We start from the raw sequence: 24,018 nt of genomic DNA on the forward strand, positions 1-24,018 counted from the left end.
GGACCGAGCCGCCTCGGTGTGTTACAAGCACAGAGGCGAGTAAATATTCAACTAATTCATCCATCCATCCATTCGCTTCCGCTTATCATTTTCAGGGTCGCGGGGGGCGCTGGAGCCTATCCCAGCTGTCATAGGGCGAGAGGCGGGGTACACCCTGGACAGGTTACCAGTCTGTCACAGGGCCAACACACAGGGACAGACAACCAGTCGCACTCACATTCAAACCTAGTGGCAATTTAGATTATCCAATTAACCTATCCCCACAAGCTGCATGTCTTTGGACGGTGGGAGGAAGCCGGAGTACCCGGAGTGAACCCACGCAAACACGGGGAGAACATGCAAACTCCACACGGCCTGATGGTGGAATTGAACTCAGGACCTTCTTGCTGTGCAGCAACTAATTCAATCTCAGGAAAATAAAATGCAGGGCTTTCATTCATAACAAGTGAGCATCCCACCAAAGAAAAATCAACTGGATACAAGCTTAAAGCAATCTCCTGGTGGGTAACATACAAACGGCTGGACGAGCAAACTAGACAACCCTGACATTTGTTCTGTTCTCTGAATACTACAGATTTTAATAATTCAGCTATTTCTTCAGAGTAGATTTGTGGCCATCACAACAGAGTTTGCACATTTGCCTTTAGATGTGATCTCACTTTTGTGAAAAATGTACACACCTCTTCAAGCCTAAATTAGAACAACTAATCAACCAAGGTTCTCACAGTTTTAAGGCATGCCCCACAGCTATAGAAATATTTTGAAAATATGCGGACATGTGTGAGTGAACTATGCACGAGGGACTGCAGCATTGGAGAATGGACCTCTGGAGTGTGGAAAAACTAGCCAACACTGCTGAAGCTGTGTACCAAGCAATTCAATCTTTAAGGTGTACAAAACACTCACAATATGTAGCAGCAATACAACAAACCACTTAAGCCCACGTGGTGCAGACCTGTGGTGCAGAGGCTGGCACTCTGCTGTTCCTGCAGTGTGAGAGCTGTAAGGTGCGTGCCTCAACATGGAAACCTCAGTTTACACCTGGAATTGAAATGAGCCATCTGTTGAGCCCTTGAAACTACATCTGTACATTTCTAACAACAATGTCCTCTGATGACCTGACTAACATTTCACTTTGGAAAACATTTTGGTTTAGAAATGAATAACATCCACTGCTGAAGTATTGATCCTAACCATTTAGTCCCCGTGTTCAGTGGACTTGGAACATTGAAAGTATCACAGTGTTGCCTGGTAAGTGACACAAGTTAGGTGATGTTTCAGGACTTGAAAAGGGTAGAGGGGTGGGCAACTGCTTTTACTAAAAGTTTGTTTGAAACAGCACATTCTTAAGACTAAACACAGGATTTAAGGAATGGGATAACTTTCAAACCCTCAAACTGTAATTTGTAATGTTTAAATTTGGACATGCAGCCAGTTCTGCCAGGCCCTTCTCACTGACTTTCCATCCCCCCACAAACAGCATCAATGGAAACTTGATCCTCAGATGAATTTAGTGAATTTCAAAGTTCCTATTTGAAGAATATCTACCTGACAAGATACATTTATGTTTTATGTTAGTGAAAGAAAATATCTACCTCCAGGCCTTTCACTGCTTTGCTTCATGTACAGCAAAAGACTATAACAGGTTAAATGAGCAACTGGTATACATTTTTTTCCCTAAACTTCTTTGCATAGTTCAGTGTTCTAAGTTGCCAGGTCTTGTATAGATATTTACAAGACCAGTAAATGCTGAAAGTCCACACTGGGGGCAAACATCTAACCTTTTACAAAACATATCACGTCAGGCACGTATTCAAAAAGAGTTGCTTTCAAATGAGTGGCGTTACATCTCAGGTCCCCATTCCATTTATGCTGTGTTACAGCGAAAGGGGCACATGCCCGCTGAGCATGGAGTATGTAAGTGGATCATGTGACTTGAACCAGCAGCTCCAGCTCTATGACTGATTTAAGTCCTCAAAGATCTGAATTAGACTCTTTTGCACTGTATGTGCAACCATGTGAGTTTCTTTAGAACAACTGAAACTCCAAAGCAGGTCTAAGAGCCAAATACAAGTCGAGATGTCGATTGACTTTCTCAGCTGGCAAGAGCAGACATTTTACACATATGTCTACAAACAGAAGGTCTTTCTTTCACCTGATGGGCATGTGCGTGTCATTTGTTGAAGGAAAAAAAAAAAAAAAAAAAAAAATTCACTGTCAGACTAAGGTTACTTCTACAGTCTGTTACTGAGTTTTGCTGCTGAGAGCTGCAGCTCCACAATGGTGGAGAGCAGCCAGCTGTGGCCTCTTTGAGGCACTGGAATGCTGTGGTCCTTGACAGGTTGGCGGCCTCTTTGCTGTGTGCTGTGGAGAGCTTAGAGGGGCATGAGCCTGGTGGTGTGGAACAGGAGGGGGTTCAGGTCCTCAGCATGGACAGCTCGATGGAGCGACGGCTCGGAGCGACTCCGCTCGATTTTCGGCAGCAAATCTTGCACCTGCTCAATGGACACCAGAATCTGAGGAAGGACAGAAATATTAGGAAAATTACAGACTATAGTTTTGTCAACATTACGCAACTACATTGCATATGGTTTGGCAGTCACCTGATTTAAAGGATAGTATGAATTTACAGGCAACTACAATGACACGTCCATGTCTTGCAAATTATTTGTATTGAGCACTCCGATTTGCTTTTCCAGAACTTTCATTAAAGCATCCTGAGCAAGATTCCTCACTGGTGGCCTACAGTCCTGCTGTATCTTGCTTTACACCAAAAATTTCTCCAGGTCTTTATGTTCACCTAAAATCTTCCAAAAACAAATCCTCTTTAGATTGATACAGAGGAGTGGCTGTGGCTCAGGCAGTACAGTAGGTCAACTACTAATCGGAAGGTTGGTGGTTCGATCCCTACAATAAATGATCATCTTTCTGACAGAACCTAGTTGTCGCCAAAAGTTTTGGATAAAGTAAAAGTTTCAAGTTAAATTTAAAGAAAGCCCTTAGAATGTCGAGTCACAGGACATTTTAACATTGCAGGATATTTTTTATTAAAGTGATAAACAATAAACCATACAAGACTGACCTGTGGAAAAAGGGGCCTTTCATCACGTTTAAACTTCAGGCAGTCGACGATCAGCCTCTTCATTGCTTTGGGTGAGGTACTATACAGCTTACTGAGGTCTGGAGACAGGTAACCACGTCCAACCATGAAGATTATCTGACAAAGAAAAAGAGGACCGAACAAGGTGAGCTACAGAACAAACGTAAGTATTACATCAAAGGTCTGAAGACAGCTTAAGAAACTGGGCCACAAGTCAAGTCACACAAAATTTGCTTCATGTGTTCCAGATGAATTATTTAATTCAGAGTTACATTTAACAGTTTATCTACTGAACTCTACTAATATTTGTTAGTTTATTGGAACTGTGACTTACTCTATGGCTATATTTTTGATGTTAATAGTAATTAACAAAATCTTCAGAAAGAGTCAGTCAGATATTTTATACTGACTCAGTGTTGTGTGTTAACATAAACTAGAATAAACTGGGTAATGGAACCTGGTCTCTGTTGTTGATATTGGAGTAAGGCAGGGTTCCTGACATCAGCTCAAACAGAACTACTCCGTAGCCATATACGTCTGACTGGAACGTGTATGGGTTTGTGTCCTGCATGCGGATCACCTCAGGAGCCTAATGAGAGGAGAGAGGAAAAAATGAATTAAAAACTGACAAAGAGGTACTTTAACACTACCGATTACACTAATTTAGCTTTTTGTAAAGATGTTGTGACTCAACCATAATAGAAGCAAATACACTACAAACCCTTGTACATAAAAACTGCATGTATGGATATAGGGTCTATCAAATAATGTGCGTGTGACCTTTACTGTGTTTAAACAAGTGGATGGAAAACTTCCAGGGTTCCAATATACAATGGAAAACCATCATATTTCTATTATTCTGCTTTACAGTTAATGATACAGATGTGACTTGATGTTATTTATGGTATCAACAGTAATCACTTTTCAAGAAAAGTGTTCAAACGAACAATATAACTTAACCTGTCAAGACTCAAGATGTACACAGGTTATAAAGGACAACATTAACATGCATCGGTAATAGTATGCATCAGCCGCTCATTTTGCAAGTATCAGCAGCTGAAGAATGACATGATGTAAAAGTATTACTAAAGATCAACAATTTCTTTACCAAAACTGTTTTTTTGTGGTGTGTGGCACCCAGCACAGTCAGAACCTGACATCTCTTTGGCGCCGCCATCCAAGATGGCGCCGCGTGAACAACGCGAGGCTCAGTGTCTCTCCAGAATCTGCTATTTAGCGGTTTTTTATCTACTTTTAACCGGATTATTCGTCCAGAATTGCTGTGCGTTGCTGACCTACAGCAGACAAGAGCTTCTGGACATCTGGACTCACAACTCCAACAGTTTTATCGCCGATCTCCGACTCATCCCAGAGATCTCCAGAACACCGGAGGCTGCCCACTCTCCCCGGCCGGGCGGAAGTGCACGCAGACGGCGCCGAGATCGTAAACAAAGGCGAGGTAGGCGCGGAGGGCTACGGGCTAAGCTAAAGCTAACACCACACCGGCTGCCTTTACCCAGTATTTTTCTCGCCAATGTCCGTTCTCTGGCAAACAAAATGGATGAGATACGGCTCTCCATCACTAACAACAGACGGATTATGGACTCAAATGTCATGTTTTTCACCGAAACATGGCTGAACAACAGCTGCCCGGACAATGCTATCGAGTTAGCAGGACGCCACACACACCGAGCCGACAGGCTAGCAGATGACTCCGGCAAGACCAGAGGTGGAGGTTTGTGCATTTATATTAACAATGCTTGGTGCATGAACTCCACTACTACTGAGAGTCACTGCTCACCTAATGCGGAGTTTTTAATGGTCAAATGCAGACCTTATTATCTCCCCAGAGAACTCACTTCTATCATACTCACTGCCGTGTATATACCCCCCGACGCTAATGCTAGGTTGGCCATGAAAGAACTTTCTGCAGCCATTAACAAACACCAGAATAAACACCCCGAGGCTGCTTTTATTGTTGCTGGTGACTTCAACCACACCAACTTAAAGACAGTCCTCCCCAGATTCCACCAACATGTCTCCTGCCACACCAGAGGAGACAAGACTTTAGACCATGTGTATTCCAACCTGGCTGGAGCCTACAAAGCCACACCCCTCCCCCACATTGGACAATCGGACCATCTCTCCCTGTTCCTCACACCTCGGTATTCACCACTCATCCAACGTGTGAAACCTGCTGTGAGGACAATTTAAGTGTGGCCAGAGGGGACAGACGCAGTGCTCCAGGACAGATTTAAAAACACAGACTGGAATATGTTCACCCACACAGACCTGGACCAGTACGCCTCATCTGTACTGGATTACATCTCCAAAACCACAGACAGTGTCACCACCCAGAAACGGATCACCATGTACCCCAACCAGAAGCCTTGGATGAACCGGGATGTTCGTCTCCTCCTGAAGGCCCGCAACACTGCCTTTAGGTCAGGAGATGCACACCCCTACAGTACAGCCAGGGCTAATCTAAAGAAGGGCATCAAAAAAGCCAAACACCATTACAAAAAGAAGGTAGAAGAACACTTCTCCAACTCCAACCCCCGACGCATGTGGCAAGGACTCCAGACCATCACAGACTACAGGACCACCAAACCCTCCCCCGCATCCTCTGATGTCTCCTTCCTCAACGAGCTCAACAACTTTTATGCTCGTTTTGAGCGAGGGAACCCCACAACCACAACCAAAGCAGACATGACGCCAGACCACCAACCTCTGACTCTCTCCCCCACCGATGTAGGAGCGGTGCTGAGCAGGATCAATGTCCACAAGGCTGCAGGCCCTGATGGCATCCCCGGGCGTGTTCTCAGAGCGTGTTCTGGGGAGCTTGCAGGAGTGCTCACAGACATATTCAATCTGTCCTTGGCCCACGCTGCGGTACCGGCCTGCTTCAAATCCACCTCCATCGTCCCGATACCCAAAAACTCCAACCCATCTTGCCTCAATGATTACCGCCCAGTAGCACTCACCCCCATCATCACTAAGTGCTTAGAGCGACTGGTCCTAGCACACTTCAAATCCTGTCTCCCCCCCACCGTGGACCCCCACCAATTCGCATACCGCCAGAACAGGAGCACAGAGGATGCAGTCTCCATCGCAATGCACTCTGTCCTCTCACACCTGGACAACAACAACACCTACGCCAGAATGCTGTTTATAGACTTCAGTTCAGCATTCAATACAATCCACCCCTCACAACTCATCAGGAAACTGACAGACCTGGGCATCAGTTCCCTCATCTGCAAATGGTTACTGGACTTCCTGACCAACCGCCCCCAACATGTCCGGCTGGATAACCACTGCTCATCTACCATCACAATGAACACCGGTGTACCACAAGGCTGTGTGATGAGCCCTTTCCTCTATTCCCTCTTCACCCACGACTGCAGACCTGCTGATGGTTCCAACACCATCATTAAGTTTGCAGATGACACCACGGTGATTGGCCTCATCAGTGACAACGACGAGGCCGCCTACAGGGAGGAGGTGGATCGTCTGGCTGAGTGGTGCGACAGAAACAACCTGCTGCTTAACACCGAGAAGACCAAGGAGCTCATCGTGGACTACAGGAGGAATGCTGACCCACATCCACCCATCCACATTAAGGGGACGGCTGTGGAGCGTGTGAGCAGCTTCAAGTTCCTGGGAGTCCACATCTCCGAGGATCTCACCTGGACGACCAACTGCTCCAAGCTGGTCAAGAAGGCTCACCAGCGCCTCTTCTTCTTGAGGACTCTGAGGAAGAACCACCTGTCCTCAGACATCCTGGTGAACTTCTATCGCTGCACCATTGAGAGCATCCTGACCAACTGTATAACAGTCTGGTACGGGAACTGCTCTGCCTCGGACCGGAAGGCGTTGCAGAGGGTCGTGAAAACTGCCCAGCGCATCGCCGGAGCACCACTTCCTGCCATAAAAGACATCTACAGGAAGCGGTGTCTGAAAAGGGCTGGGAAAATCATCAAAGACCCCAGTCACCCATCACATGGACTCTTCACCCTCCTGCCCTCTGGGAGGCGCCACAGGAGCCTACGGACTAAGACCACCAGGTACCGGAACAGCTTCTTCCCCACAGCTGTCAGACTCCTGAACTCTGCCTCCTGACATCTGACCCACGTTAAACTCATGGACTGAACATACACACAATGGACAACTGTACCCTCAAACACACAATAATAACATGGACTGAACCACCACTCACAACCACCAGCACTTTATATAGCCTCTGTAGAAACTATCTACACCCTCACTTATCTTAACTGCACTACTGTATAGCTCTGTGTAAATAATCATTCTGTACATTCGATAATCTTTAATCCTACAACTGTTTACAACTTGCATAGTTCCCATTTCTGTATAGCTGTATATCTCAGATTCTGTAAAGTTACTTATTTCATATTCTGTATAGTTTTTCATATTTATATCCTGTTCATAGCTTGTACTCACTACAGCCTGTACATACTTAGTTATAGAATATTCACAACATACTTCATACCGTGTACATTATAACATTCCATAATAGACCCATTTCTGTAATATACTCACATATCTATATTATTGCTAATATATATTGTAATATATCTATATCACTAAAGCACTTCTGGATGGATGCAAACTGCATTTCGTTGCCCTGTACCTGTGCATGTGCAATGACAATAAAGTTGAATTCTATTCTATTCTATTCTATGATTTCAGTCAACTCCACCAACTTGACTGACATGTGGCACTGTGACATGACACAACAGTCCCAATAGAAAAAGGAACCTGCCCAATGAGTGCTGTGGGAAGCTGGATAATCAGCCAATTGTGGCCACGGGCAGGATCAACACTGTTGCCAAGCTAGAACCGAGGAGTAATAACACTAATGACCGACACTGCAGTTTGTTATGTCTGTCGGCATAGCGACGTATCAGTGGGGACTTAAACACATTAGATTTCAGACAGAGCCACTGGTCTTTAGTAACTAGTTAGGAGGGGAAAAAAGCTCCCTCGTAGAAAACAATTTAAGTAAGGGCAATGTCAGACTGAAGGTGAAAGAAGACAGCCACAGTTCATGTACGGGTGGCTGTGGCTCAGGTGGTAGAGCAGATCAGCAACTGATTGGAAGGTTGGTGCTTCGATCCTTGGCTTCCCCAATCTATATGTCAAATATCCTTTGGCAAGATACTAATCCCAAGTTGCCCTCCGATGCGTTCATCGGAGTGTGAATGTAGATTAGTTTGCACTTGTGTTTAGAAGTGCTTATGTGAACGGGTGAATGAGGCATGTTGTATACAGCGCTTTGAGTACTCCGGAGAGTAGAAAAGCGCTATATAAGAATCAGTCCATTTACCATGTAATCAAGAGTCAAGTTAAATGTTCTAGCTGCTGCCATGTTGGATTTTTAAAATCAATGTCACGAGGACAGGTGGATCCGACTGGCAAAACAAGAGATTCTGTATGCTGAACTTACAAACTGAAATTTTCAAATTTAATAGGACTTGAAACTAGCAATTTAGCCCAAGAACTCATCTGAAACAGAATTGAGTACTCATACAAAGGAGCAGAGGCTCATTTTGCTCTAGTGTTCTATAAAACCCAAAATCTTTTCAAAAACTGCTCCCCCTACTGGCCTTAAAATGTCATATAGACTCTGAGCTCTACAATAAACATGTTAAGTATCCTTACCATCCAGAGAATGGATCCGCTGGGTTGTTCTACCTGCTGAGAGCCAGTCCATCGAGCCTTCACTGTAGCCAAGCCAAAGTCACCGATTTTAACAGTCCAGCCCTCATGGAGAAAAATATCTGGCAGCAAATCTCAGAAAAATACAACAGACAGCTGCTGGACGTTTTCATAGTATCAGTTACTACATAAACATTTCACAAGAAAGAAGTTATAAGAAGTGAGACTGACAGAGGAAACTACCCAAAGTAAACAATGGGAAACAAAGAAATGTCCACCTGACAGTGTGGAATGACTCGACAAACTCAAATTTAATACCTCAGTTTCAAATTCAAATTTTTGTCCCTGACAGCAGCGATGCACCGTATCATCTTAAATTGGCCTCTTCATGAAAACAAGGGAGATGTGTCTTCAAGGTAAGAGTCAGCATAGAGTTTGTTTCTTTTCTTGCGTTAAGAGTACTGACACATCACAGTTTTAATGGTTTGGCTGCTCTGTATATCACTGTCTATTAAAAGGAAATGCTTTTTGTGTGTTGTTAAACCTTTAATAACTGCAGAGCATGAGGCTCAAATTAGCACGTGTGATTACGGGTTAAAAAGGTACAGCTATCTAAACTCAGAAACACACAATGACTGCACTTATGTACACCATGCACAAGAGAAGGATACTGTTTGATTTTAGATCTCGATGAATTATGTTCTTTGCATGAAGATAACTGAAAGAAAAAGCAAAAAAAACAATTTGAAAACTAGTAAATTAAATTCATGGGTGCCAAACATTTGTATACAGAATGAACTTCTTGCACTACAAAAAGACTTGATGTCTGCTACTTGGCCTGACTAAGTGATGATGGTGAAATGGAATATTGCAGCAAGTCTTACTCCATGCCCTGTGCTGTCTGTCTGGCCACATCAATGCGACGCACAGTGTCAAACTTGCTCTCTAAGACATGCAGATGGCGGTACAGGCTGCTGCCTTCACACCATTGTGTGATGATGGCAAAGTTGGGCTTAGTCATGAAGCCCATGAACAGCAGGATGTTGACGTGGCGGGTCTTCCTGTAGAGAACAGAAATAGTGAAACTTACAAATTCCATTACCTCATCCGCAGTCAGAAAGTTACAGTCACCACATTGTTAAGAGTTAAATTAAAGTGCTATAACAATGTGAACTGGTGTTAATAAAACCAGTTTATGCAGCGTTAATAATACTAATATCATTACCATTATTAATAACTCCACCAGCAGCAGCAGTTGTGGAAAGATTTGTGCAAATAAAACCAAGTTAAAGTCATGTAAACCACTGCTCACCGCAACACCTGCATTTCATTTTTAAAGGCTTGTAACTGCTCAGGCGTTGGCTCTTTGACTTTGAGGATCTTGATTGCCACATCTCCATGCCACTTTCCCTTGAAGACAGTTCCAAAGGAGCCAGAACCTATTCTCTTCTGGATGTTGACTTCTCGAGAGTGGACCTCCCAGTAGTAACTTGAATCTCTGTTGCCTCCTCGGTGCTGAAACAACAGATTGACTGTTAAATTTGTTAAAAAGAGATAGCAGCTCAATGCATTCAAAGGTTGCCCTTGTGAATATGTAAAGTGACCAGTGGCCTGTGAACAATGTTAAAGACACCCTACCACTTTCTTTTTGTCATCAGAGGACGAGGGCTTGCGCTCCCTGGGTTCCGAAGGGGACTTTGGTGGCTTCTTCCCTGGAGAGCCAAAAGAAGAGGGCGGGCTGGTGGAGGGCTTAGGTGAGGGTTCAGGACCTGCAGCAACAAGAGACAGCACAACATAAGTGTCATGCATAGAATAACAAATGTATTCTAAAACAGAAGAGAGGGGAAAAAATGGAAAGCATACCTATTGTGTTGTTGAACTTTAGTGCTTCCTAAGAAGAGATATGCAACAAAGTTATTTTGATGAATACACAGTGGAGGTGACAATCCTTCAAGCAAAAGCAAACAAGCAGCCAACACCGACCTCTATAATCATGGCAGAAGCAGGGTCCAATGTGCTGACCATATGAACATTGGGAGTAGATGTGGAGCGATGCCTCTGTAGAGACTGACCATCTCCGCCTGACATGGGGAAGTGAAAGGTTGAGGACGGGGATGGGGACAGGTGGCCCATTCTGAGCAAAAAGAAAGAAGGCCAAAATTTTGATTAAAATATACATTTCACAAAATAAAGCAATGCTGCAATTTTGATAGAACGCCATCTGCCCAGCTTACCCAGAAGGCTCTGGGGTTAAGGCTGGGTTGCTCTGCGTGGGGGAATTTTCTGGCAGTATTATCTGTGGGTATCCATCTGGGCAAGGACTGGGATCAGAACTGGACATAGGATTGAAAGAAAACAATTAAACATTATCACAGAAGTTTCATACTATTCAGGCTCCAATTATGTGCAAAATTTATGTTATTTAGTACTAAATAATTAAGTAGTAAGTGCATATTTGCACTGTTTTTTTAATGTCAAGTCTGAATCTGATCATCTAGGCACATCACAAAAAGATGGTCCGTATATCTCCATTTTTCCCTGAAACTGTTCTGAATTTTAAGAACTTCAGGTGTTTTAATTGTTTTTCATCATTAGGGCTGGGCCATATCATACCGTTCACGGTAACACTGGTATAACGTTCGGCAACGATAAGAAAATGAAATATCGCGATAGAATATGGGTAAAACGCGCAGTGCCTTTGTTTTCATACGCACATGGTGGAAAAAGCATGGCGGCGACGGAGAATGAGAAGGGCGAAAGTGGATCGTTGAATAAAACGGGTGAACCAGAATTGGTTTGTAAAAATGCTGCAACTTCAGTGGTGTGGCACTGGTTTAGCTTTTGTCTGTCAGATACACGACAAAGCACTATTTTTGGTAGAGCATGCTAGCGGGCAGTCGTTATTACTGTGTTTTTTGGAAAATACTACACACTTAAAATCAATCCTTTGATTTTTCTGAAAATCAACAGTGCCCCTTATAATCCCGTGTGCCTTATGTATGAATTCTGGTTGTGTTTACTGACCTCGAAACGATTTTATGTGCACGGCGCTGGAAAAATCTGTCAAATGTTTTAGTACGACTTTGCTAAGCTACGAACCCGCACCACTTGATGGATTGTTGGAGCATTATGGCTATCGTAGGTAGGAGCCTCGCGGAGTGATACGTACTGTGCGTCAACATAATATTACCGTATTGTGTGTGTATAACCTCTTTCTAAGTTTTGTGGATATTATACATGGTTATGCTGAGGATATGTCGGCCAATTTCTACTGAAAAATGCCTTTAACATTAACACACATAAACAAGCAGCTGTTTTGTTTTTGTTTTTTTAAGTGAAAATAAATTATTAGAGCAAAAAAACCCCATCAAAGTTGTGGAGTTGTAAAGTATTTTGTCTAGTGTCAATTATATCGTTATCGCAAATTTTCAAATGTATATTGTGATAAATATTTTTGGTCATATCGCCCTGCTCTAATCAATCAGTCCCAATAAAGTTATTTACAAAGACTAAAGTAAAAGACTATTTTAAGAGTGCAGAAGGAAAATTACAGTGTGTAAAAATCACTAGATTTTAGTAGATGGCAGATTGCAGTCAACTAAATGTTGTTGTTGTTTTTTTTAACCCTCCCAATCCAAGTTCATAATCCTAGTTACGTTGGCTGTTCTAGGAGAAACGTGTTAGTCAGCTAAGACAGTGAAAGGGGCCAATATGAGTTGAGTGAGTTGTTGAGGATATCCTGAACTAAGGAGCTCGGAAAGAAAAACGTCTGAACTTTGAGTTTCTTGGAAGACGTTTCACCTCTGATCCGAGAAACTTCTTCAATTCACAGCTCCTTAGACGACAATGACCAGGATGATCAAGAACCTTCACACACATATCCTGACCTTTTCTTTTGTAAACGCTGCTGTTAGCATTAGAGAAACTCTCTTTGAAGTGGATCCAACATTGTTGAACTTAAACATTTAGTGGACAAACTCCTATACACAAGGAGAATGCACTCAAACTGTTTATCAGAAGGAAAGTGTGATTTTTAGGACACTCCAGTCTAACGTTAGCTGGCCAACTCTTATAACCAGCCGTTTAGTTGGCAGTCAGTTGTCTGGAGTCTAATTACAATAAGTAATTGCAATAATATTGGGAATAAAGAAGCATGTTTTTGTGTGCTAGAGCCTTGACTGCAGTTCAGGAGATGAGGCTTGAGGTGAAGAGGATGAGGTGGAAATGAGGAAAGAGCATTTAAAAGCCTTTTGTGATCTTTAAAGGCTTACTATGTAAGCCTTTAAAGATCACAAAAGGCTTACTATGTATGTCTCTACATAAAACATGATTAACCAGAATACAATGTTCATATCAGCCACTGTAATCAAAATTACAGGGCAACATGGCAGCTATAAAAAACACAACAACTAACAAATAAAAAAAAAACAAAAAACTGTATGGCCTGTATGTCGACATCATGTTGCAAAGTCTGGAAAATATCGTCTGAATCCATAGAATTGTGGCCCTCCTTAAAAATAGGACTTATTTTCCAACTAGCCACCTTCTCTTGGTGAAATATTACCAGCAAAGCATCTGGTACAGCCAACGATAAACACTACTCCAACTCACCGCTCTCTTATAGTATCCATGTCCACACACACTGTGGGGACCTTGCTACTGCAGTGTTGGTGAAACTTGTAGCCACATGTCTGACATCTGAAGCCATTGAAAAGGAACTTGTGGCAAAAATCACAGTAAGCCAGCTTGAAGAAAGTTTTGCGTACCTATACAGATAGAGTTCATGAAATTTACTTTGCAGTAATAACATTTAAGACCATCAAGGCTAAAAACAGCAGCAATTCAATTAGAGTATCACAGGCCAAAAACGTATGAACAAAAGGCATTTCACATAAGCTATGAACATTTTATACACAGGTATGTGAGATACTTACAAAGTTGTGCATGGTCAGGGGAATATCATCCAGGACCTCAACTAAAAGCTCCTCTCCAACTAGAGGAGTTATGTCTGTGTCCCAGTCTGTCAGTCTTTTTCGACTAGAGGGGCAAAAAAAGGAACATTTAGAAGCAATTTAAACACTCTTTGTACATATCACCAATATTGAAACCCCTTTCAAGGTTTAAAATGGCTAAGATAACAAAAAAATAACAACGGAGAGGTCTTCATTATCCTAATTGGCCAATGCACTTAATTTGTATATCAATGAGTTTCTCAGAAATGTCAACAACTGTTTATGGTGCGAGAAAACAGTTTACAACTATGTTGAAGCATCAAAACTGCTAAATTACAAATTCTACCTTTAAGCTGTTGAATGTTCACAGAGTAGAGTAAAATTTTTACTTTCATTCATCTTTCTCTTTAAAGTGGATCTTTCATGGTCATTTCCAACTTTTATCCTGAGATTCTACTAGCGTAGCTAAAGTTTGAACAGAAGGTCAGTGATTCTTTCCCTTTGTTAGACTGTTTTAATATTTAATGAAGCATAGGAATGTTACCCATCGTTACACAGGAAACCCTTCAAATGCATTACGGTAACAAAAAACAAAACAAAAAAAGGAAAAAAATACACAATGAATAATTAATTGTATATTAGTTGTTTATCAATGCATATTGACTTTTCTACCGTTTCAGCCTTTGAATCAACTTCACATTACATCTTCAGCCTCTTTTATATACATGTGTTTGTCTAACATGTAGTCTTGTGACAGCTTTTCACTGTTGCCTCTCAGAGTTTCATGTGGGCTAAAAGGAATGCAAAGTCATTTTCCCAATATGATGTGAGAGGACGTGGCACAAACAGCAGTGCAATCTTACCCTCCTAGAAGGCGAAATACAGCACAGCACTCTTGGCTCAGGCCTCTCACTTTGAGCGCTTTATCTAGAATCTCATGCACAGTCTGTCCTTGGCGGACATTCACCTGAAAACAGAATGCCATATTTGAATAAGTGTGACTTTGACATGACATTCTCTGATCACACAGGTAACACAGAGGCATACTTGGGTAAAATGGCAGTAACAAAGAGCATCAATTTTGACCATACAAGAAACAAACATTACATTAGATGATGCAGGTTACTGTTCCCATTATGTGTTTAGGAATGTGGAACGTAAAGCTACATGTAAATGTGGCTGAATATGATTCTTTGCTTTCCAGCTTATTCTTCATGCTGTAAGTGGGAAATGAATTCCTCAGTCTCTGTCGCCATCTCCCTCATCTCCCCTTCCCTAGTTAGAGGTGCACACAGGAGAACAAACAAGAAAGACAAAAAGGGACATCATGTCTCTTGTCTGAAGAGCTGCAGATGGGAGGAAATACCATGAGCAAATCAACCGTTCTTTCTGTACCACACACCGAAAGGTTTAGAGTAATAGTGGGTGGATTGAGCAGAACTAGAAGGATCTGTACCTCTCAAGAATCAGGAAACGGGCAGGGAAAATCATCACAGACCCCTCACACCCTGGACACAGACTTTTTGATCTGCTGTCCTCTGGCAGACGGTACAGAAGCCTGCAGACCAGGACCACCCAACATAGGAACAGTTTCTTTCCCCTCGCCATCTCCCTTCTTAACAGTTGACCTGTCGCACTGCTCCCACTGCCAGACTGCAACTGCACCTTATGTACATTCTGTAGTATTCATTCCACCTCATTTCATTTCTGTATTTTATGTATACAAGTTTAGATTCGTTATTTATAGTTGTTTACACAGCTTTGTGTATGTATGTGTAATGTGTGTATATAGACGTGTGTGTGTGTGAGATTTACATTGCTGTGCTTGAGAGCCACCATCTACCAGAACCAAATTCCCTGTATGTGTCTGCACATATACTTGGCCAATAAACACGATTCTGAACTAACCTTTTTCAAAATGAAACGAACTGAACTACATCCCCGACTACCGCTTACACATCTGGGCGCTAACTTAGGCTGAGACCCCATCTAAATGAACCTCTCCATAAAACCTTTTATTTCAATAGTCACCTGAAAATAAAAAATAAAAAAAATATCTACTGAATCACCAGCCAAATGTCATTTAAAAAAATAAATATAACTTCAATTTACACATCATTATGGCTAGGGCTGCTCAATTAATCGAATTTTAATCACGATTACGATCTGGGCTTTCAACGATCATTAAAAATGACTGAGCCGATTATTAGCCCCTCCCACACCTTAAAGGCCGGTCCGTGAAAATATTGTCAGGCATAAACCGGCCCTTAGCGCAAAAAAGGTTGGAGACCGCTGATTAAGAGGACCCGAGGGAAGCTCGAAAAGCTAAGCAGAAGTTATTTGGAGAGGAGAGTGACTGCTGTTGGTTGAAAAGAGAGGTTAAAAAAAAAACCAAAAAAAAAAAAAAAAAAAAAACCAAAAAAAAACCTTCAGTGGTGTTGTACACTATTTTATATTATTATTTAAAGTCATTATTCAATACATTGTTATTGTTAACCCTTTAAAGCCGGTCAGAGCAGCATGCTCTGTTTTGTGTAACTATTTTTAAATCCCTGTAGAACCTGAACCGTGTAAGCTAGGGCAATATTTTTTTTTTTGCATAAGAAACCAGAGGAGTTATACTTACATCTTATGCCATCAGCTTGTCCTCGGTCACGGTTTCCTTCAACATATAGCTTTGCAAAAGTTGCATAAAAAGGGCTTGCAGAAACAAAAACATAATATTCCAGAAACACGCTTTGCCGATCCGATCAGCTATTCGTAACACTTCCCACATTGAAACAGACGTCAGCGCGAACTATCGCATGTCCGCCATTTCCTGCCCAAAACCAGAAGTGACATAATTTTCGCGGAAAATGTAGTTTTTTACTTGTTGGCCTTAAAAGCCTATACTAGTGTTTTTATAAGTCATGTTTGACTTTTCTGAATAGTTTCTGGGATGCTTGCAACTCGAATTGCATTGCTGGAAATAGTTTATTTTGATGCACATGCTGTTTTCTTTGCAAATTTGCATCATAGGATTGTTTTTTCGTTTTTCCCTGCAGTGTATAAAAATTGGTGTATCTCCAAAATAAAACTATGAAGACACTCAAAATAGATTTCCTGTTGTTGTAAACTATTTTTTGCAACTTTTTTGTATTTAAAGTTGAGGGATAAACCTCTTAAATTTCTCCAAGTAGAAATATATGTAAAAAAACCAAAAACGATTTTCAATTTTTTTGTAGTTTATTGCACTTTTTTGCAATTAATGTAATTACTATGGACTTAATGCATACATATTATTAAAATATGGGCTATAACAGTTGCATAGCAACTTGAAATGCAAATGGCACTACAACATATAAAAAAAATAATATAAGCTCTGGCGGACTTGGTTCTATAATAGGTCGTAAGGGTTAAATAAATATCGTCAAATAATCGAGATCTCAATTTCAGTGAAAATAATCGTGATTATCATTTTTGCCATAATCGAGCAGCCCTAATTATGGCATTAATTGCTTGGTCGACAGAGCCAACACAATCAACACCTTTGGTTATCCCAATGAAGAAAAACCAATTACATTTAAAAATAAAATAAAATAAAAAATAACAACACAGCACTTCATATTATCTCAAAAAGTAAGAAAGCACCTTCCTACTTGTCTGCTACAATAATATGTAGTGACATACCCTTGCCACCACACATGTGGAACTGTCAAACGTCAGCTGTGTGCTTATGTTATAGCACATCACAATTGGCCAATAGGTTCTCTCATTTTGTGGCTGGTTTGGAGGCAGGGACTCAATAACCAACCTCTTCACAGTTACTCAGTTCTTCCCTACATTTCTATTCGGGACTGAGTGTCATGTCTCTCCCTTATAATGTTGACTAGTCACGATTACGTCGACGACTAATTTAATAGTCGATGCGTCATTTGAAGCTTTGTAAGATTCCAAAAGATGCAGGAATAAGTAGTAGGATTTAAGAGTGTAATAACGGACTGAAACGGAAGATGGCAGCACTGCATGTACAAGGATGCCAGCTGCCGTTAAACCTCAAAGAAGAAGCAGTGTCCGGTATAGCAGCTGCGTCCAAATTCAGAAACCGCATCCTCCTGTGCCCGCATTTGTAGGCCGATTACGTTACAGTGACACGACGAAGACTGTCCAAATTCGAAGACTCCGACAAATGCAGCTGACAAATACGCCCTTCATTTCCCCAAATTTGAAGGATGGGTCGGGTGTATACTTTGTGGCCCAACCCATCCCAGAATTCATAGCACGGCCCTGCTCAGTTTCCAACAATAGCGGCAGCTAGTTAGTTTTAATATTACTCTTATTATTCTTTCTGGGTCACAAAATAAACGTTTAACATATTTTCCCGGCAAGAATGTAGCTGTGTAAACTTCAAATATCTGCTCAGTTTATCAAGACACCACATATTTTCAAAAGCGCTCTGACATTTTCGGTAGGGGTGCAATGATACTCGTATCGATATTGAACCGTTCGATACAGTGCTTTTGGTTCGGTACGCATATGTATCGAACAATACAAAATTTTTAATTTATTTTATCAACTTTCCTTCTGACGATGCTGTCTGTGTTGAGCGCTCAGTGGATCTGGGCTCGACAGTGCAGCCTAGGCGGAGTAGTCAAACGCAGATTCACTGAGCGCAGGGCAAGCTAGCCAGACAGAAGTTAAGCTCTCCTTGCAACATGGCAAACTGAACCTCCCCCACCCTCATTCAGATGTGGCGTTTGGAAATATTTTGGTTTTCATGTGAAGTATGACCCTGAAGGTAAGCGAGTCATGGACTAAAGTAAAACAGTATGTTGGATGTGCCACACAATGCTCAATTACATGGGTGGGAACTAGTGTGTTAGCGCAGTTAGCTCGTTAACGTGTTGGCCGTCCAGCCCCACGCACGGGGCGATCCGCGGTAGCTCGTTAACGGAGATTTGCGGTGTTGTGGCGTTAACGTCATTTCAACGAGATTAACGCTGACAGCACTAGTGGGAACACAACGAATATGACTGCACATTTACGCCGACATCATCCTAGTGCAAAGACAAGTGGAAGCAGACAAAAACAACAAGCACGCATGCTACAAACTTTACCCGAGTCATTTAGACAGCCATGATTCTCCTTATGGGGACCTGATATGTTTAATATGCTGCAGAGAATATAGCCCAGAAGAAGCGTATAGTATAGCTTTTATTTTGGAAAGAGCCATTTCTCTGTAATAAACTCTCTTTTCCAAAGATGAGTGATTCCTCAATCAGATACAGGGCTCGCAAAATCGCTAGCCCGACGTCCCGGGGCTAGCGATCTTGCCAGTCGGGCTACCAAAATCTATCTCTGCCCTGCCCGTCGGGCTATTGTAGGAAGGAAAAATATATGTCAATGCTTTTGCATTCTTTCAGAAATGTAGCTGGGTAATTATGTCATTGGCATCTGTGAGCCACTGTCAATATGTGACATATTGAAATCGCGTTTGAATTTGCGCTTGTTTTTTGCTTTCACTTTGCAATCGTGCGAACTGTGTATAGAGAGCGACAGCACTGATCTGTGAGTGATGATAATTTGTGCACCAATTCCTCTGACATCGTCTTATCAATTGTTAGCTTACTATGCAAACATGACAAGTGAAATCTCCCGCAGCAAGCTTAAACATGTGAGAGGTTGATCCCGCAGAGAATCGCTGAGCGTTATGTGAGTGTGTGTAAAAGCAGCAGGATATATATTTTAGTTCTGCTGAGCCAAATAAGACAGGTCAGGGTGAAGAAGTGACAGCCAAAGAAAAGCTTACCGCAAAACGGAAAAGTTATGACAAATCAGACTATAAGGCAAAAAGAAAGTGCAGCTTTATGGTTTCATGGAAAAAATAATTTCTGTGGCTGCAATATAACAAGCTATATAACCGGGGCTGCACATAAGTGGTCCGCAGGTGCGCATTCGCTGTCAAAATAAAAAACGCGCACAAGATATGAAGTTGCAACGCGTGTTTGCGTACATAGGATTTTCTGGAGGAGGACAGACATTTGTTTAGAACTCTTAAAGATGTTGAAGAAGCAAAATCCATTAAGCAATTACTTTGGTGTTCCTCCACCTCCAAACAAATGTCAGAAGGAGTCCGAACCGCAAAAGAAGCACGTATTCTCGGAAAAGTGGTTGCAGGAGGTGAGCTGGCTTCAAACAAATGATGAACGCACAGAGATGTGGTGCAGAATGTGCCGTGAAAATCCCACTCTAGCGGACAAAAACAGTGCCTTTTATATGGACGCAAACGCGCGTTGCAACTTCTAATCTGGTGCGCGTCTTTTATTTTGACAGCGAATGCGCACATGCGGACCACTTATGTGCACCCGTGTAAATAACAATGTTCTGCCGGGTGTGTCGTTGGTTTTCCCTCGATTTCTGAGTCGACAAGTGCCTTTGTTACTGGGACCAGTCATTTTAAGAAAGGCCCCCATTAGAACCCATGAGAAATGCATTATTGCTCAGTCTGCAATATCTTTCCCAGAACAAACACCAATTGCAAACTAAAAATAAACCTGAAAAATCTGTTTAGAACAGCGTACTATGTTGCAAAGAGTGAACTACCACTGGCACAATTTAGCAGTCTTTGCAAACTTCAAAAAGCAAAAGGCCTAGAACCTGGTTCCACTTGCCTCTTACCCGTGACTTCAGTAGAAATTTCAAATTCAGGATCTGACACAGACTGATTCATGTCCTACACAGTTCTTACAAGTTCATAGAAATTTCTGTTCAATTAGAACCAAGTATTTGAGTTGATGATTGTAATTTTTATACAATGTTGTAATTTGTGTTTCAACAATTTTTTGATTAATGTTTTGTTTCCTTTACAATATTATACTTTAATGTATAATATTGTAAAGGAAACAAAACAGGAAACAAAACATCAATCAAAAAAAAATTGCTCTCTTTTTTATTCGGGCTACTTAAATTTATTTTGGGCGAATTTTGTGTATCGTTGCACCCTTAGTTTTCGGATATGTCTGTTACCCACCAGCTCGATAGCTAGCCGGGGTTCAAGGCTCACTAGAGCCGGTGAGAACACCAAACTCCCAGAAAATCGTTTTCAAACCCACTGTGTTTGGCTTTTTTCAGTATTTTATTTGTTCCTGAGTAAATTGGTTTGGCTGAGATTAAAGTTATAGTTTTTACACAGCAAAATAAACGTCAAGCAGACAACTGCTTATCAGAAGTGTGAGATCCTCGAGAATATACTCCGGTGTCCTGTTATATTTTAGATAGCAAGGAGCAGACGGTTGAGTTTATTAAACTCCACCGAAACAATCTGCAAATTTAATTAAAATTTTATAAACTAACATCTTGTCTTTATTTTTAGTTAGCACATAACTTAAACACTTAAAGCTGTAATCTAATGATAGTTATATCAGAGCAGATGCATGCTGGTGCAATAAGCTGTACGTTTTACATCCAATGGATGCATGATCTGATTAGTCGACTAATCGCAAAAATAATCGGTGACTAGTTGACTATCAAAATAATCGTTTGTGGCAGCCCTACCTACCTACTGCTAATACTACACAGATTTAGCACATGTGCTCATTCTTTGTACAAAAAAGGTCCAGCAGAGAAGGGAAAAGCTCAGTTTGATGTGCTTTGGAAGGATCTGTACAGCTAGTAAAACTCACCTGTAAACACTGAGGATTTAAAAGGAGAATGCTCCTACATGAATCCCAGAGATTCATGTTGGATAATGCCATGAACACAGTGTCCTCTACACTGCCACTCATATCACTAAATTTAACACTGACATAGTGACAGGACTATGCAACAGCTACGCTTCAGTGTATGAAAACTTGACATCTAACAGGAATTACAAGTCAAATTAAAGCACGATGGTGGCAGGCACCATCTGAGAAACCTGATACCAACTGTCCAACTAGCTTACTCATTAGCACATTCTGAAAGATGTCAAACTTGGTGCAATTACAGTTACAACCAACAGTGATGGAAGATTTTTTCTCCCTCCTACAGAAGTGTTAAATGTCAATTGTTTTCTATCAAACAAGGCACTTTTTATAGTTACAATGTTTAATATAAAAAATGTCACTGGTCAAGACAAACATGGAGAAAAGTATCTCACCACTGTCCTCTGTTTGTTGGGGAGGTAGACTCGGATGGTTCCTCCACCTCGGGGTGGATCCTCTGGACTGGTCTCCCCTGAGGAGGAGTAGGAGGAGGAGGTGGAGGACATGGTGAGAGGCAGGAGGGAATTGGGGGAGGGCAGGGGGGGAAGGGAAGACACAGTACTTGGACACCAAAGCCTCAGGAGAGCTTCATGCACAGTGGGGTCCAGAGGAGTTTTGCCCTTTACCTAGAACCTACACAAACACAAAAAGAATATGAAAAAGTGCACATAGGTATGATAAAATTGATAACGCACAGACTTTAACTACTTGTATAAACATTAATAGGTAATTAATGTTAGAAGAATACTATAAATAAGTTTTTGGTTGCTCTCTTTAGGGGTTGTACAGCAGAAAATCTACCTCCGATAACCCTTCCCTAGCATCCCCATCTATCACACGAACCCTCTGTACCCCTCTCCTTCACAACATCCCCAAACCTTCCTCTTTTCCTCCTTGTCTAGAAGATCAGTCTTCAACATCCTGTGTTCACCATCACTCCTCTGCACATATCCAAATCAACTCAGCCTTGGCCAACTTTGTCTTCAAACCGCTCAACCTGAGGTGTCTCTTGGATGCACTCATTTCTAATTTTGTCCATCATAGTCACTCCTAATGAAAATGTTAACGTCTCCAAACTATACATCATAGCAGCTCTCACTACCATCTTGTAAACACCTTTCAATCTTGCTCCTGTCCTTCTGTCACGAATCTCCCCTGGCACTCGTCTTCCCCCTCTTTTACCATTTCTTTTGGATAAAAATCAATTAAATTAGTAAGAGGGAGTGCTATTTTCTGTCTCAACTACTGTACAACACGCTAGTAAAAACTTTAAAGTTTAAAAATCACATACTTTAAAGTGTTGTTGAAAATAATAGTTGTTTGATTAACCCAAACACTGAAACCTCGCGAAAGCTTTTTCCTGAGTTTTGAATTGTCCCATATACCGGTTAGCTTGTAATCCAGTGGCACCAACAACTAAGGTGTTCGCAAAGTGGCCTACAGGAGCAAGAACTAACTTTTTCTAAACGGTGTAGCTCATATTTGAGACCGGGCGAGCTTGGAATTAACACTGAAACAAACCGCTGACAAACAAAGTTGCACATTTGGTTAACAGCCGAAAGATGCTAACGCTAGCTCATATTAGCCCGGTAGCCTAGCATGGGATTCGACTGCCTTGTAAAATGACATTTCGAGTTTGGGGAAGCCATGTTCCTCTTGGAGCGCGAGTTAATTGTCTCCGGCTAACTAGCTGACTGCCTTTCAAGGTAATTTGTAGTAAGGAGGTGCGAAGCGATATAATAAAAACATAATTCCTACAAAGCAAAGTAATCAGAGTTTTCGGAAATTCCTCTTCGCTCAACCAGCTAGCAAACTAGCATAGCTAAGCATTAGCATTAGTTGGAACGGGAGAGATTATGTGGCTGCTTCAGTCACTAGCGCAGTTTACAGTTAAAAGCTTTAACGCGAGTCCCAGCCTGCTAAGGTTAGCAAACTTAGGGGTTTTACCACGGCGTCAGGCTGGTGCCTACTTAAGAGTCTCTTTTCAGATATGCAGCGAATAATTTCCTTGACATGCTCAACACAGGACGGTCCAGATTGTGCTATGCAGTGCTTACGGTGACAGTAACATCTCCTTTCGTCTCAGTGTTCTGAAACAGTTGGGATAAATAAAAAGTTAAACTCGTACCTGTAACGGCCATCTTGAATTCTCGCAATCTGGAGGCAAATCTGTCAAGAACTTCAGGGGAAAGCGGAAAAACTCCATAAATGCTCTGTGCTCATTGGTCAACTTCTGTAGGCGCGTTCTTTCATTGGACAGAAGCTGCAATCCAAACGGTGGGAGCTGCTGTGTAACGACACACATGTATACTACAGCAAGAGTAGACACCTGTGATTATTGTTCAGCGTTAAAACCGGTGGAAATGACAAATGTTAATCTGTTTTGTAATTATATTTTGATCACGAGTAAATTAATTAATTTAAAAAACTGTTACAAGATTGTACTAGGGTTACTGACACAAGTATAAATGCATACTAGTGCACTGTTCAGACACTTGACACATATTTGCGGATGTGTCATTTTGGCAAATTGGTACTGAAAAAAGGATGAAAATCTCTGTGGTGA

General features: G+C 41.7%; 1 protein-coding gene across 2 annotated transcripts; it reads right to left on the reverse strand.

The window, feature by feature from the left end:
- Positions 1–376: 376 nt before the first annotated feature.
- araf (A-Raf proto-oncogene, serine/threonine kinase) lies at positions 377–23,701 on the reverse strand. 2 transcript variants are annotated; one of them, XM_040050097.1, is made up of 16 exons: positions 23,581–23,701; positions 21,848–22,085; positions 14,595–14,698; positions 13,714–13,816; positions 13,391–13,545; positions 11,014–11,112; positions 10,763–10,913; positions 10,643–10,670; positions 10,418–10,548; positions 10,092–10,294; positions 9,664–9,840; positions 9,451–9,497; positions 8,783–8,901; positions 3,558–3,689; positions 3,083–3,217; positions 377–2,516 (listed from the first exon to the last, which is right to left on the reverse strand). In XM_040050097.1, the coding sequence occupies exons 2-16, from the start codon at positions 21,956–21,958 to the stop codon at positions 2,376–2,378; spliced, it is 1,836 nt and encodes a 611-aa protein (XP_039906031.1). In that variant the 5' UTR covers positions 21,959–22,085; positions 23,581–23,701; the 3' UTR covers positions 377–2,375. The 2 variants fall into 2 exon arrangements, with proteins under 2 accessions (XP_039906031.1, XP_039906032.1); XM_040050098.1 differs by lacking the exon at positions 23,581–23,701 and having other exon boundaries at positions 21,848–23,572.
- Positions 23,702–24,018: the final 317 nt, after the last annotated feature.

Source organism: Simochromis diagramma, unplaced genomic scaffold (assembly GCF_900408965.1).
Source record: "Simochromis diagramma unplaced genomic scaffold, fSimDia1.1 OVJJ01000159.1, whole genome shotgun sequence".
NCBI lineage: Eukaryota > Metazoa > Chordata > Actinopteri > Cichliformes > Cichlidae > Simochromis > Simochromis diagramma.